The sequence below is a fragment of the Muscardinus avellanarius genome, assembly GCF_963383645.1.
Source record: "Muscardinus avellanarius genome assembly, chromosome: 11".
NCBI classification, from domain to species: domain Eukaryota; kingdom Metazoa; phylum Chordata; class Mammalia; order Rodentia; family Gliridae; genus Muscardinus; species Muscardinus avellanarius.
Genome location: NC_137797.1, coordinates 4005118 through 4020871, shown reverse-complemented (window position 1 = coordinate 4020871; position 15754 = coordinate 4005118). Strand labels below are relative to the sequence as shown.

Sequence of the window (15754 nt, the reverse complement as noted above, 5' to 3'; positions counted from 1 at the left end):
ACATGTACATGTCGCCTGTGCACTAGTGTCTTCCTGACACTGGGCACCAGGATAGGTAAGGACTGCCTGTCCACTCAGTGTGCCCCTGGGAGTGTCCTAGGTGCACCCTGGCTGAGCAGGGTGCAGGGCGCCCCCTAGCCCTGGCCTGGGTTGTTTCTTACCCACCCTGTGTCCTCATGGAAATCATGTCTTCATCTTGGCTGGGTTTTTGGGGGGTAATAGAGATTGAACCTGGGACAATCTACCTCCAAGATATATCCCCAGTCTTTTTTATTTTTAATTTTGAAGCAGGGTCTTGCTAAGTTGCTGAGGCCAACCTCAAACCTGCGATCCTCTATCTCAGCTTCTCAAGTACCAGATCACAGGTATGTGCCACTGTGCCTGGCTTCTCCTGTAAGTCCTAAAAGATTGCGTCCCCTGCTGCTTCAGATGTTCCTATGATTCCCCACTGCTCTCAGGAGACAGGCCCCCGAGGGCCTGTCCCTTGCCAGTCCCCAGGAAGCCATGCTCCCCATTGGGGTCCCCCTCACCCACACACTGCCCCTGTTCTCTGAGAAGCCCTGAAGTCTGCTCCAGGAGGGAGCAGGTCCCCAGCCCCTGTGCCCCTGCAGTACAGGATCTGCCCATGGACCTCGACTTGGGGGCTGTCACTTAGCAGCCCTCTGCTCCGAGGGGAGAGAGGACAGAGGCTCTGCCGTCCTCCTCAAGGCCGCCCCAGGCCTGGAGTAGAACAGACACGGCCTGCTGCTGGGTTAGCAGGAAGTGTGTGTACACCCCCGGGTCCTGGAGGGCCTTGGCCGTGGAGGCCTGGCTGAGGAAAGAGACCAGGAACACGGCCTGTGAGGACCCACCTGCGCTGGACCCCAGGGTGCAGTGGGACAGCGACCCCAGCACTGAGCCCCGAGGCCCAGCGGCCTGACCACCCCAAAACAGTGCGCATCTGCCGAGGTTCCCCAAGGACCACTGGAAACCCCGTAGCAAGACACATAAATGTTTTTTTTAAAAAAACTGATTTTTTCTAGACCAAGTTAGAAATATAAAATAAATACTCAGATTTGGATTCCAAAGCCTTCTGGAAGGCAGTGGCGTTTCACACGTGCAACTCGACAGAGGCTGCGGGGGAGGTCCCTTCCATCTGAGGCACCAAGGTGGCTTAGACACAGATCTAAAAGGAATCTAAAAAGACCACTTTCTGGAACATGCTTCCTAAGGTGGCTTAGACACAGATCTAAAAGGAGTCTAAAAAGACCACTTTCTGGAACATGCTTCCTCCCGCTCTCTCAGAACACCTGCTCTGGGCATGCGTGTTACTTCTCTCACATGAGAAGGAAGTGGCCACTGGCCAGAGGTGGCACTGCCCGCAGGCCACCCTGCCCTCGCTTTGGTGCAGTGAAAACATCCCTAGTGGCCTGGAGTGGAGGGGACACCAGAAGCCCCTGTGTCCAAGGGGCTGTGGGGCCAGGGCAAGGGGCCAAGCAGCTCAGAGATAAACAGACTGTCACCGTGGACACCGGGCAGCAGGAATTCCTCTCCCCAGCACCTCTGGCCTCAGACACACACGGGGCCGGGTTCCTGGAACTACTTGGTGAAGAGGGGGCAGGCTCCTCCTACCACGAACAGAAGTGGGGAGCTCCCAACAGGAAACATGGACTTTCTGATTTGAAGTGGAGGAGGTGCTGCTGTTCATTCATTCACAGGCTCACCCACTGGTCGGTCCATCCATCCATCCATCCATCCATCCATCCATCCATCCATCCATCCACTCACTGACCTGCCCTCCCTACCCACCCACTCACCCATCCATCCACTTATCCATCCACTTATCCATCCATCCATCCATCCATCCATCCATCCATCCATCCATCCACTCACTGACCTACCCTCCCTACCCACCCACTGACCCATCCATCCATCCATCCATCTGCTCACCATCTACTGACCCACTCCTCCATCCATCTGCCCATCCTCCCTTTCCGCTCACTTCTGAATCCCCCAGTCACCCAGTTGTAGAATGGAATGTCATCTGTTAGGTGCTACCGACAGAACCCTGCAGAGACCTGGGCCCAGCTCTGGAGGAGCTCACATCTGGCCAAAGATGCATCTTCCTGGTGGGCACTGACCACCCTCGCCCATGTGTGCCGACAAACGTGTGGGTCAAGAGGGAAAAAGCAGGCAGCCTGCTCGCCCGCCCTGCCATCGGAGTGCTGGCTCCTGCCGAGCTGCAGTGGCTGGACGTCTGCATCCCGACGTGGGCCACCTCGGCACCCTCACCTGTGACGATGGCTGGGAGGCCCCAGCCCACCACGTAGTAGAACCTCATGGGCCCCGCGTCGATGTTGCGCACCTCGGTCAGCATGCGGTAGACGTGTAAGCTCTCCACCAGCGTCCAGGCAAAGGTGCTCATGTAGGTGTAGTGGAGGAGGATGGCGACCACCGTGCAGAGGAACTGTGCAGAGAAGGCACCGCTCAGTGCACGCCCCGCGGCGCTGGGGACACTGCACAGATACTGCTTGGAAAGGCAGCAGAAAAATGGTCCTGGGGAGGGGGTCACAGCACTCTGCAGATATGAGGGTCTCCAGTGTCTGCAAGAGGGCAGACACTTGGTTTCTCCACCTGATTCACCAGGAGCCACGGAGGGCCCACGATCACTGTGTGTCAGACTCCCAACATGGAACTGGGGACCCTAACCCTAACCCCCATCTGTGGGCCTGCCCAAGCAGCCCTCCTCAGCCTAGCCACCGACGAGTGCGGCTCAGGGATGAGGAATGGGCAGAGCATCTCGTTTATAAAAGTGAGATTTGGGAATAACATTTTTGAGTAATGGTTTCAAATTTTTAAATATCAGTATTGCACTTAAAGTTGGAAAAAGGACTGTGAAGCTAGTCCTGCTCAGGTGCCCAGCACTGCTGACCCCACATGGTCTCCATGGCCCAGGGGGCGTGGCCAGAGGGACGGCGGAGCTTCATACAGTGACTTCACTGGCCAAGAAGAACAAGGGCCTTATGTTTTCTGTTGAAAAGGGAATAGAACAGGGGCCAGAAGCCAGGTCAGGGGTGCATGCTGTAATCCCAGCAACTCAGGAGGCTGAGGCAAGAGGAACAGCAAGTTTAAGGCCAACGTGGGCAGCTTAGCAAGACCTGTCTAAATAAATAAATAAATAAATAGGGCTGGAGGTGCATAACGAGCCATAGAGCTCCCTTGGGTTCAGTCCACAGTATCTCAATAAATAAATATGCAACAGTGATCTGGTTTGGGTGTGGCATGTCCCCCAAAGCTCATGTGTTGGGAGCACTGCAGCAAGGCTCAGCGGTGGCCCGGCTGGAGGGGACGGTCCATGAGGCAGGGACCTGGAAACTGTGTATCCCCAGGCCCCTCCTCTCACTGTCTGCTTTCTCCTCTCAGGACTGAGAGCGACTTTCTTCTCCAGGCACCCTACCTCTGTGGTTTCTGCCTAGAAGCTGGTCAGCCCTGGGCTGTATCTCTGACTGAGCCAAATAAACTTTTGCTCCTCTAAGTTGAGCTTGTCAGGGATTTATGTCACAGTAAAGGAGATTGGGACCACTGCAACAAGAACAGCGATGAAGCAGCTGTTCTCATGTCTGAACTCAGCTGGGCAATGCCGTGTGGGGAGAGCTGGCATCCTCAAGGCGGCTGAGAGACAGCAGCCTCCTGGGAGCAGAAGGTGGGTGAGCCAGCCCTTCTGCTGGACACAGAGGTGGTGGGAGGCCACGAAGACGATGGATGGGAGGATCCAGGGACACTGGGCCCACAGGCATTCAGCCTCTGAGGCCATCAGCACAAATCGAGCCCCACATGTTCTAGAATGGGACTTGAAAGTATGGCCCAGAGCAGCTTCACATGGGCCTCTGGGAGGCCCAGTCCTGGCCATGGCCCGCAAGGCCAGCCAGCTGGGAGATGGTAGAAGGTATCCCTGGAGGTGCAGGAAGCTGGACTAGGCAGGGGAGAGAGATGAGCTCTGAAGAGAGAAGAAGTAGGAAGATGCCATACCTAAAAAAGCCCTGCCCATGGCTACATCTGCAGCTAAGCCAGGCCACTGGCCATCCACAGCCAATTCCTGCCTTAACCACACCCACACCCACAGCTAGGCACACTACTGGCCACACCCATAACCAAGCCCCATCCCAGCCACACCCATAGGTCCTTGATCACACCCACAGCCAAGCCCCACCCTGCCCACATCCATAGCTAAGCCCTGCCCATGGCCACACCCACACTCAAGGGCGGCCATGGTCACACCCACAGCTAGACACACTATTGGCCACACCCACAACCAAGCCCCGCCCTGCCCACACCCATAGCTAAGCCCTGCCCCTGGCCACACCCACAGCCGAGCCCTGCGGCTGGAACCCACATCCCAAACTCCCAGCCTCCCATCAGCCCAACTTCCTGGGGATCTGTGTTTTCCCCAAAGAGCCCCCATCTTTAACAGACACAGGAAGGTAGGAGGTTGGCACCACCCCTCGCAATGGTGGCTGTGGTCAGCAGGTCAGCGTGCCCCAAGGGGAGGTCAACAGCTCAGGCTGGTGGGGCCACAGCGGGGGGGGGGGGGGGGGGGGGGGCCTCTTCCTGCCCAGTCAGCCTCCAGGGCCAGGTGCTTTCCAGAAAGAAACCCCGGAGGTGTGGGAGGGAACCTGCTGGCACCACCGGCTGTCAGAACAGAGCAGGAAGCAACGCAGGAGAGGCTTGGGTTGGACTGGGGACTTTGCCTGTGCTGGGAAGCCGGCTGGCCATGTGGGGCAAGCCCAGGGGGGTGAGCCTCAGAGCACCCACCCCGCTTCCTGAGCTTCCTGAGTGGAAGGCGGAGCTGGCTTAGGAAGAGGAAGAGGCTCCGAAAATGGGCCGGCCCGCTGCTTCCAGTAATGCAAACAGCCCACAAAACCACCTGTGAAAAAGTGCTGGGGATAGAGTTTTTTGACTTGGGGAGGTGGTGTGTGCTCAAAACCCGCAGTATTTAGTTGCAAGGAGCGGCTGCCACTGGCTGGCTCGACTCTCCGTCTTACTCAGAAGCCCTTGAAGGGTTTGGAAACGACTCCCACAGCCTCCTGTGGGAGCTTCTGCCTGTCTGGTGCGCTGAGAACATGTACACGGTGAAGGTGAGCCTGCCCAGTGCGAAGGAGCCACGGCTGCCTCGCCGGAGCAGGGGGCGGACTCTCCCTCGGGAGCCCGCTGCAGCCCAGGCCCTTGCTCAGCATGGGGGCACATGCTTCATCCCAGCGCTTGACAGGCTGAGACAGGAGGATCATAGGTTCACGGCCAGCCTCAGCTATGCAGTGAGGCCCTCGGCAACTCAGTGAGACTCTGTTTCCAAATAAAGAATAAAAAATCAGGCTGAGGCGTGGCTCGGAGGTGGAACACCCCTGGGTTCCGTCCCCAGCACCACTAACTAACTAAATGACTAAATAAATAAATTATAGCCGTGGGAGGATGTGCCCAGTTTATATGCAAATACTGCCTCGTTTTCTATCAGGGCCTGGCCCCTCCTCTGATGACCTGGTGTCTGTGGGCTGCCGGAACCAGTCCCTGTGGATACTGAGGTGGGTCTGTGGCAGCGGCTCTAGGACCCTGGGCGGGGGTAAGACAACAGTGTGTCCACGGCAGCGTCAGCAGCTGGAAAGGCTCCTGCCTCAGACTGGACGCTGTGACGGCCGGATGGGGTCTAGGTCAGGGTGAGCGGTGTGCGTGTGTGTGTGAGCATGGCCGATACCAGGGATTGAACCCAGGGGCACGCCACCTCTGAGCCGCGCTCCCAGCCCTTTTCATTCTGAAACAAGGTCTCGCTAAGTTGCTGGCCTCAAGTCCGTGATCCTCCTGTCTCAGTCTCCCAAGAACTGGGATCACAGGTACATGCTACCGTGCCTGGCTAAGGGGCCAGATCAGGGCAACCTCTGAAATCCCTGGAGCCCACTCTGTGAGGCGCACGGGGACAGGCGTGGCGGGGTGGGGGGCGGAGGGCCTCACCGGGTTCTCCGTCTGGTTGATCCCGACCAGGAAGATGAGCTGAGAGAAGAAGAGGGCCGCGATGAGGTTCTTGTGGATGCCGTGCAGGTTGGAGCGCAGGGTCCGGGCCAGGGCGAGCAGGAGGAAGGCCAGCAGCAGGGCCGCCAGGGACAAGGACACGGCGGCGTAAGTGATGATCTTCAGGGGCAGGACCTCCCCGTGCTGCGGGCGGGTGGAAAGGGAGGAGAAGGTAAGGCCCGGCTCCGAATGCGATTCTGCGCCACAGAGACAGACAAGTGACCGAAGACCCCAGGAACCGGTGTGACCTGAGCGAGTCCCCGGGGTGGCACAGACAAGAGCAAAACCGAATGAGGTCTGCGGTGCTTGGCAAAGCGCAGGCGTGCCGGCAGGGCCACGGACCCTGGGACGTGACACCACCAAATGGTTTCGTGCTTAAATGGTCCGCTTTGTGTAATTCATATTTTGCCACGTTAGAAACAAATAAAACAAAAACAGCTGGCTGTGTTGGTACATGGCTGTAATCCCAATATCTAAAACAAGAGGATCGTAGGTTCAAGGCCCGTCTCGGCAACTTAGTGAGGCCCTCAGCAACCTAGCAAGACCTGGTTTCAAAATAAAAATAAAATACGGCTGAGGGTTTGGCAGGGCTCAATTCCCAGTATATCAAAACAACCATAAGTTGGTTTATGAGTTTTTTTTAAACCTCACACATAAGTCCTGTTGCCAGAAGACGTTAAGCTTGTCACCCCAAATCCCGAGCTGGAGAGACGTGCCTGGGATTGGTTTGTGCAAAGGGCACCCATTTCGCTGCAGGAGCCTGCAGGACCTCCTGTGTTTTTATTTTGGCGACAACCACTACCACCATAAATTCCTTCTTTTGTTTAAAACATCACTCCCTCTTTACAAAGAAAACGAGTAAGATGGGTAACTGGCATCTGCTACGTGGCAGGGATTCTCACGCACCTGCCAATGCATTATTACACAGAATGCTTACGCCGATCCTCTGAGGACGTTACCAGCCTTGTCCTCATCTGACAAGAGGAACCGCGCCTTTGAGAGGCCGGATAACCTGCCCGTGGTCACCCAGCTGGACGGGTGGGCCTCTGGGCTCCGGCGACTGGGGACCAACACGACGCTTCACGTACACAAGCGTCTTCTGGCAGGTGCACGCTTCCTACTGGCCCTGTCTGGCCGTCTGCGTGAAGCTTCTGTGATTATCAGGAGCGTTTCAGCTCGGTGCCAGCCGCTCTGGCTCTGTAAGGGCTCAGGTTACACTGACTTTTTTGGGGGGTTACTGGGGACTGAACCCAGGGAGATTCTACCTTGAGCTCCACCCCCAGCCCTGTTTTTTTTATTCTTTATTTTGAAACAGGGTCTCACTGAGTTGCAAAGGGCCTCATTAAGTAGCCGAGGCTGGTGGTGAACCATGATCTTCCCGTATCAGCCTCCCCAATGCTGGGATTACAAGCGTGCGCCACCATGTCCGGCCTACACTGACTTGTTTTTTAAATTTCCAGAGCATTATCTTCTTTCTCTCCTTTTCTGTCCCTTCCCTCCCTTCCTTACTTTCTTTTTCTTTTCTTTTTTTTATTTTCTTGGCACTGGGGATTGAACCTAAGGGCATTCTACCACTGAGCTATACTCCTAGTCCTGTTTTAATTTTACTTTTTAAATGTTGAAATAGGATCTCTCTAAGTTCCTGAGGCTGGCCTCGAACCTGCGATCCTTCTGTCTCAGTCTCCTAAGTACTGGAATTACAGGCACGGACGCCACCGTGCCCGGTTCTTGCCATTCATTTCCTGTGAGCAATGGACGTGTCTTTTTCTCTGCATTGTGGTAAAATAACACAGCTGAGACTTGTCATCCTAGCGCCCCTGAGCGCACCGCTCAGTGGTGAGTAGGCTGGCGCTGAGGTCGCCTCCTGGGCTTCTGCCTAGCACCCTGGCAGTCTCAGCATTTCAACACGAGCCCCAGCTCTCCAGCACCTTCTAGAAGGTGCTGCCTGGGATGTAGAATTGTGAGCTTGGGGCTGCCCACAGGGGTCCTGGGAAGCCGGGATGGGGCAGGCGGAGAGGCTGAGTGGTCAGAGCTGCTCCTCCATGGGCCCCAGGTCAGTCCCCCACTAGCCGGGGCTTTGAGGCCCCCGTACTGCCCAGCTCCCCGGACTGAGAGGCACCCCTAACCTCACTCCATCTAGATCAAGACAACTAATAATTACCCCAGGCCAGGCCCTAGAGCTACCTACTTAAAAGTGCCACCTGCCACAGCCACTGGGCTGTCGCTTCAGTGGCACCCCGCAGAGCCGCTGTCCCCTCGCCCCGTCACCTGAGGAAGGGTGCCTGGGGTTGACTCATGCATCCAAGATGGTGTAGCTCGCCCTTGGCAGGGATGAGGCTGGCTCCTGGGCCACGGCCCAGCCCCAGGAGGTGACAGCCGAGCGGCCCAGGGCCTCTGCCTGCTAGACGTCAGCTAGCGTCCCACAGGCACTGGCCCAGGCTGGCCTCAGACCACCTTCTTGCCTTGATAGTAGAGGCTGGGCAGGCCCTCCCAGCTGCTCCTCTCAGGACAGGGCCCCGTGGACCGCACCGCCACTGACGGCTCAGCCCCCAGCTGCTTGAGACCCACTGGCTGAGCATGGCCGCCCTCTGTCCTTGGGGCCAGAGAGTGCCCTGGGGAGCTATTCCCTGCACACCGGGCTCTCGGTCTTCCTAACACTCAGAGCACATGCAGAAATGACATCGCCTAACAGCTGGCGGTGGCCCTGCTCTAGACGGGGTGACACTCTAGGGGCCTCTGGGTCTGCTGATTGTTTTTTCTTTTTCTTCCTTGTACTGGGGATTAAACACGGGGGTGTTCTACCTCTGAGCTACACCCCGGCCCTATTTTTTAATTCTTTATTTTGAAACAGGGTCTCATTGAGTTGCAAAAGGCCTCACTGAGTAGTAGCTGAGGCTGCCCTTGAACTGCGATCCTCAGCCTCCCAAATGCTGGGATTATAAGTGTACACCCCCACACCTGGCTCATTCTTCTTCTGAGCTATGCCCATGGCCCTTTTAATTCTTTATTTTTGAAACAGGGTTTAAGTTATTGCACACTGGCCTCAAACCACTGGTCCTCCTGTCTCAGTCTCCCAAGCCTGGTATTATAGGTATGTGCCACTGAGCCCAGCTTTCAACGTAGTTTTTTGGGGTGTTTTTGGTACTGTGCATGGAACCCAGGGGTATTTTAGCTTTGAGCTATATCCCCCAGCCCTTTTTCTTTTCTGTCTTTTTTTTTTTTTTTTTTTTTTGCAGTACCAGGGATGGAACCCAGGGACATTCTACCCCTGAGCTACACCCCCAGCCCTATTTTTCATTCTTTATTTTCAAACAGGGTTTCACTGAGTTGCACAGGGCCTCACTAAGTAGTAGCTGAGGCTGTCTGCGAACCACGATCCTCCTGTCTCAGGCTCCTGAATGCTGGGATTACAAGCATGCGCCACCACGCCTGGCCTTTTTATTTCTTATATTCAAACAGGGTCTCGCTAAATTGCTGAGGCTGACCTCAAACTGGTACAGGATCCTCCTATCTCAGCTTCCCAAGTGCTGCGATTACAGGTGTGCACCACCAAGCCTGGCTCTAAAACAGTTTCATCAGTGCATTGGGCTGTCTAAGCGCTTGGACACATGGTTTGTAGGTGTGGGCTCAGGGGCTAGGCTGGTTTCGAGTTTCCACGAGACCACGTCGCGGGCACACCGGCCAGCAGGGCAGTGTGGCCCGGGAGTGCCCACCTCGCGTCTGGAGACGTCCATGAGCACCGCGCAGCTGGCCGCGTGGCTGCACTGGCACACCACGTGGCTCTGGTTCCTGGACAGGAGCTCGCAGCCCTTGGCCGACCAGCCTCCGGTCCCACCGATGCTGCGGAGAAGAGGGGAAGGGTGAGCTGGTTCCCTCCTCCCGGGAGATGGCCGCGGACAGCAGCCTTTGCCCAGCCCGAGGTCTCCACGGCCGTCCGCACCCTGCCGGGCCTTGGCGGATGCTGGGGGTCGTCGCTCAGTGCCGAGGCTCTCTACTCACCCACCTTCTGACTGCACCGCCGCCCGGCCACGAGGACCACGGCCTACAGCCACGTGGCGCCAGGTGGACACACGCTCCTACCTCTGGTGTCTGGCCAGGCTCGCCAGAACCGCTCAAGTTCAAGTTTGGCATGTAGATGAACAGAATCCCCCATGGAGGAGTGGCCGCCGCCAGAAGCCCTGTCCGTGCCAAAGCTCCAACTTCGCTCCCAGCCTTCCTGTGCGTCCTGGCACTTTCAGAACTAACATCCCACGCCCCCCACACTTTCATCTACAGATTGCGCAATGTTTTACGGGTGCTGTCGGGAAGCCAGGGCCCCATTATTTAGCCCTGCCTCACTGATGGGAAGCCCCAAATAGCGAGCTGTTACGAGAGCCTGCCTTCCCGGCTCTGGGAAAGTCGCGGAACCTCTCTGATCCTCGGTTTACTTGTCTGTAAAATGGGATGTGCTGGTTAATACGCTTGCACAGAGCGCTCAGATCTGGGAATAATAGGGGTGACTTAAAGCGGGGTTGCCAGCTAATTGTTGGATACAAACAAGTGACCAAGGACAGCCTGCCGAGCCCCATCGCCGCCGGGCCACACGGCAGACGCCAGCACCGTCTTGAAAGGGGCTCCTCACTCTCTCCTTTGTAAGCCGAGTGTTTATTATACCGCAGACACTGGGCTGGTTGCTCATTAACTAGGTGTTAAGCACAGAGCAGAGAAGCAAGCCGCGGGCTCCTGCCCAGCGGAACGCACGCCCCCGTAACGAGCCTGCTCGCCCGGCAGGCCGGCACCTGGCACCCAGCACGGCCCCCACGTGGTGGCCGTCCACTAAATCCACAGAAGCCACCATGCGAGGGGCATAGGAACTCTCTACAAGGCAGCATTCAGGTCCTGTCTCAAGCAAGGAGCAGAGGTTGGCTGTGGTCTGGACACAGGTGGCGAGGCCCTGTCCTTGGCTCTCCCCAGCCTGGGTGCAGCAGCCATGTTTTAGGTTTAAAACTGTGCCAAGCCTGATGATGAGGACCGTCCCCGCACATGCCCCATCCCTCCGGGTCCTTCTACCCGGAGACAGCGAAACTGAAGACAAGCAGAGAGAAAGCGAGGGCCCTGCGGGAGGGCCGAAGAGAGCTGCCACACCAGCGCGGCGCTGCCTCCAAGCCAGGCTCCGTGCGACAGGCAGAAAGCACGGCCCGCGCCCTCACAAGCCACACAAGAGCCTCTCCTTAGCACGCAGCAAGGCTGAGGTCCGGGACCCGTTTGGAAGTTCGCACTCTCAGGGAAGGGTCCTCGGCCAGCTGCTGAGTCCTGTCTCTGTGTTAGTGACCAGCCCTTGCCTGGCTGGCTCTAATGTCAGCCAGCCAATACCCGGCTGGCTCTAATGTCGGCTTCCTCGAGGGACCCCTGGGGGTGTGCACGGATGCATGTCTCCCAGTGTGCACATGTGCGTGTCTGTCAGCGTACATGTCTGTTTTTCTGTGTTCATGTCTGTCTCTGCGCGCACGTCTCGCGTCTCTGTCCATGCCTCGGTGTCCTGGCATATATGTCTCTGCGCCTGAGTACATGGTTCCGTGCACATGTGCACACATGTGCGGGAGGCTCTGGCTGGCTCCAGAGGCAGGGCAGGAGGAGAAGCCTCCTGTCCCTGTCACAGGGGCTGGAGGGGAGACCACAGCCCAGGAACACCAGTCCCGCCAGCAGAGCTTTGGGCCTCGCCAAGGCCCTTGCCGAGACCCGCAGGGCTGCTGCAAAACGGCAACCCCCCGCTCTGGTCACACTTACTCAAGGGAGTGGTTCCAGAACACGCAGACAGGCTTGGTTCGCTCCTCGGTTTCCAGCAGGGCAAACTCCACCAGGATGGGCCTCTCCAGGGGGCGTGGGAGCGGAGCCCCCTCGCTGTACACCACGGCGCTCACCACCGGCGTGTTGATGACAGGCCGGTTAGGCAGCCTGCGAGGGGCACAGGCTGTCAGGTGGCCTTCGTTACACCCGCGTCCCACCCACAGGCACAGGGATCCGACGGGCAACCGAGTCTCTGCCCCTGAGCACGGGCCAGGGCTTGGCCTCTGCATCCTCGGAGCACTTGGAGACGGGTCACCTCTGGGCCAAGGGGGGCTTCAGAAACTAAAAAAGCATCAGGAAAACGCTTTTGGGTTGCGGGGCAGGAGCTCAGCGTGTGGCCTGTCGGGGCTCGGAAGCCCTGGGACAACAGTCATGTTTTCCAGCCAGTACTGGCTGAGCGGCTTTGGTGCTGGGCCACAGCGGGTAGAGGCACTCACAGGGGCCATGACGGCCTGAGGCTGAGCCCACGGAGGCCAGGCTGGAGCACACTGCATCGGGGCACTGCGCCCAGGTGAGCCTACCTGAGCCCGCTGGTGCGTGGTATCCCAGGGCACCACCTGGCCAGCCCAGATCTCTGTCCAAGTGACACCACAGTGCAGGGTCTCTGTCCTCGGCCAGGGTTATGGTGTTTCATAAAGACAGAGGGTGAGCCGGGCTTGGTAGCACAGGCTTAAAATCCCAGTACTTAGGAGGCTGAGACAGGAGGGTTGCAGGTTTGCAGCCAGCCTCAGCTACTTAGCGAGGCCCTCCCAACTTAGTGAGACCTTGTTTCGAAATTAAGAATAAAAAATAGGTCTGAGGGTGTAGCTTAGGGGTAGGATAGAACGCCCCTGGGTTCAATCCCCAGTTCCGCAAAATAATAAAAAAAAAAATAAATAAAGACAGAGGGTGTGACAGGTGTGGTGGCACAGGCCTATAATTCCAGTACTTGGGACGCTGAGACAAGGAGGATCGCAAGTTCGAAGCCAGCCTCAGCAACATAATGAGACCCTATTTCCAAACAGAAAATAAAACAAGGCTGGGATGTACTTTGGAATTAGAATGCCCCTGGGCTCAATTCCCAGTATCAAAATATAAATAAAAGGCAGAAGGGCCCAGGATTTCGTGCAGAAGCGGTCCTCATCAAGCCTTACCGGAGGCTGCGGCGATCAGGGTCATAGTGCTCAGGTAGGAGCTGGCCCAGGGTCCTGTAAATGACAACCAGGGCAACAGCGAACTGGCTGGGGTCATCCGGGTGCCTCCTTCGCCTGCTGACCGGGTCCTGCCTCTCCACTGCAGGGCCTGGATGCATGGTTTGCGGGGTGGCCTTCCGGCTGGTGGGCCTCATCACAGGGCTTTCTGTAACGCAAGCACAGGGTGTGAGGACTCGAGCCACGAGCACTGCATTCCCATCGGGACACCTCCTACTCAAGTAAGTGCTACTTAAACCCAGCAGATGTCCAATGGGAAGCAGCAATGGTGGTCCCCAAAACACTAAACACACAGAATTGCGTGATAGTCCAGAGGGTCCGCTCTTGCCACATATTCAAAAGAGCTGAAAACAGGATCTCGAAGAGATTTGCTTACCCCGTTCATAGCACAACTCATAACAGCCCAAAGTGGAAGCAACCCAAGTGTCCGTCAACAGGATGGACACGCGATGTGGTCCGTCCAACCAGGGAGGACCATTCCGCCTTGAAAAGGAAGGACACCTGACGCGTGCGTGCCACACGTGGGTGAACCTGGAGGCCTTTCTGCTCCGTGAAATAAGCCTGTCGCAAAATGCCAGCCACTGTGGTCCCACTCACACGAGGGAGCCGGAGCAGTAGCGCTCAGGGGGAGTGGTGGTGCCCGGGGCAGGGCTGGAGGGCTTGGCATCTAACTGGGCTTAGCTATGGACTTGCAAGATGACCGGCGTCCTGGAGACAGCGCGCAGGCCAGCGTGAATGCCCTCAAACACCACTGGACTGGATGTTAAGAAGGTAAAGGTGGTAACTTTTTATTCTATATGCATCTCATGTCCCACGCAGGGCCTGGCTGGAGAGCTGTAGGAGGAGACGGGCGACAGTCCATGGGGTCTGAGTTCCATACTCTGATCTCAAGTGAATCATGGCCGAGTTTTCAGTTGTAAGAGGAGATGTGAGGACCTCGTGAGTAAGTACATACTTGGGGCGCACGTGCTTACGATATCGTACCACTGGCCAGAGCACTGCCAGGAGGTGCTGGAGACCCAGGCTCAAACCTGACCTTTCAGCTCCTGGGCTGGGTAGGCGGGAAGGGGACGGGAAGCTGCCCGCATGGGGAAAGGGGGGACTGTTTCCTAGGTCAGGGGGTGGCGGGAGGGTCCCCCTGTGCGCTGGGTGGACCCCTGGATAAAGTGCCACACCCCCACAGGGCTGGGGAGTCGGGCGTGTGGCCGTCCCTAGGAGGGGAAGCAAGTATTGAGTGCCCCTCAGCATCAGTGGCTCCTACCTTCATGCTTGGGGCTCAGAACCCACGGACAGGGGTGACCAGAGGCCACCGTGGGAGCGGATCCATGACAGGTCACAGAGACAGAGCCCGTGTCTAAGGGATATGCACACATACATGCACATGAGGAGAATCAGGTACCCATGTACACAGGAACACACACCTGTATACACGCACATTCACATAATCATCGCTGTTAATAGCCACGGATAAACATAAAACACATCAGGGGAGATACGAATGGATCTGAAATCGTTTGGAAGATGAGGTCAGTATCAAGTGTGGTCCTACCTCAGAGGCAGGTACTCAGTTTTTTAAGACACTTGAACTGACCGATGAAATTAGTTGCAGAACACATTTCAAACTTTCTGTGGTCTAAATGGAGAGCTCAGCTCTTCAAGTCTATCTGTGAGTGTGTGGTACTGGGGGTGGAACCCGCGGCTGCTCAGTCTCTGAGCTATACCCCCAGCCTTTTCTATTTTTTATTTTGAAACAAGGCCTCCCTAAATAACCCAGGTTGGCCCAGATCTTCCTGTCTCAGTCTCCCAAGTGCTGGGGTTACAGGCATGTACTGCTGCTCCAGACTCAATGCATACCTTTTCTTTGTACTGGGAATTGATTCCAGGGGGCACTCTACCTCCAAGCTACACCTCTATCTCATTCATTCATTCATTCATTCATTCATTCATTCATTTTTGTGGTGCTGGAATGGAACCCAGGGGCCTTCTACCTCCAAGCTACACCTCCAGCCCTTTTTTTTTTTTTTTTTTTGGTGGTACTGGGGTTCCTGGAAACCCTTCTACCTCTGGGCTACACTCCCAGACCTATTTTTTATACTTTTTTATCTTTGGAAACAGGGTCTCTTAAGCCAGCGTGGCTGGCTTCGAACCTGCGCGATCCTCCTGTCTCTGCCTCCCAAGCGTGGGGATTACAAGCGTGCGCCACCACGCCCGCTCCAGACCTATTTTTATTCTTTTATTTTTGAAACAAGGTCTCACTGAGTGGCAAAGGGCCTCACTAAGTAGCTGAGGCTGTTTGCGAACCGTGATCCTCCTGTCTCAGCCTCCCAAATGCTGGGATTACAAGTGTGTGCCACCATGCCCCACCTTCTATTTTTTATTTTGAAATAAAATTGCTGAGGGTAGCCTCAAACCTGCGATCCTCCTGTCTCAGCCTCCAGGTACTGGGATCACAGTATGTGCTGCTGCACCCGGCTCATGTGGCCTTTATTTGAGGTTTGGGTGCCGGTGTGGGTCTGTGAAGAACTTCCAGGATAACTCCAACCCATCTCATCTGCTAAACCAGGATCCTGGGACCTGGGTCTGCATGTAGGTGGCGCTCTGGATTTTGGGAAGGCTTCTGAAATCCTATCTACACACAGGCCCAGGCCTTTCCCTGCACGTGAGAGTAACCTAGCTCACACAGAGTTCCCAACGCTGTCTCG

General features: G+C 56.4%; 1 protein-coding gene across 1 annotated transcript in view; it reads right to left on the bottom strand.

The window, feature by feature from the left end:
• CELSR1 (cadherin EGF LAG seven-pass G-type receptor 1) overlaps positions 1–15754 on the bottom strand; it is a gene marked incomplete at both ends in the record, with an annotated part of 153691 nt that overhangs the window by 5190 nt on the left and 132747 nt on the right. Inside the window, 5 exons of the mRNA XM_080704752.1 lie at positions 2272–2446; positions 5980–6180; positions 9750–9876; positions 11803–11970; positions 12996–13200. Of these exons, the coding sequence (XP_080560878.1) occupies positions 2272–2446; positions 5980–6180; positions 9750–9876; positions 11803–11970; positions 12996–13200 (876 nt within the window). The remainder of the gene's footprint in view (positions 1–2271; positions 2447–5979; positions 6181–9749; positions 9877–11802; positions 11971–12995; positions 13201–15754) is intronic.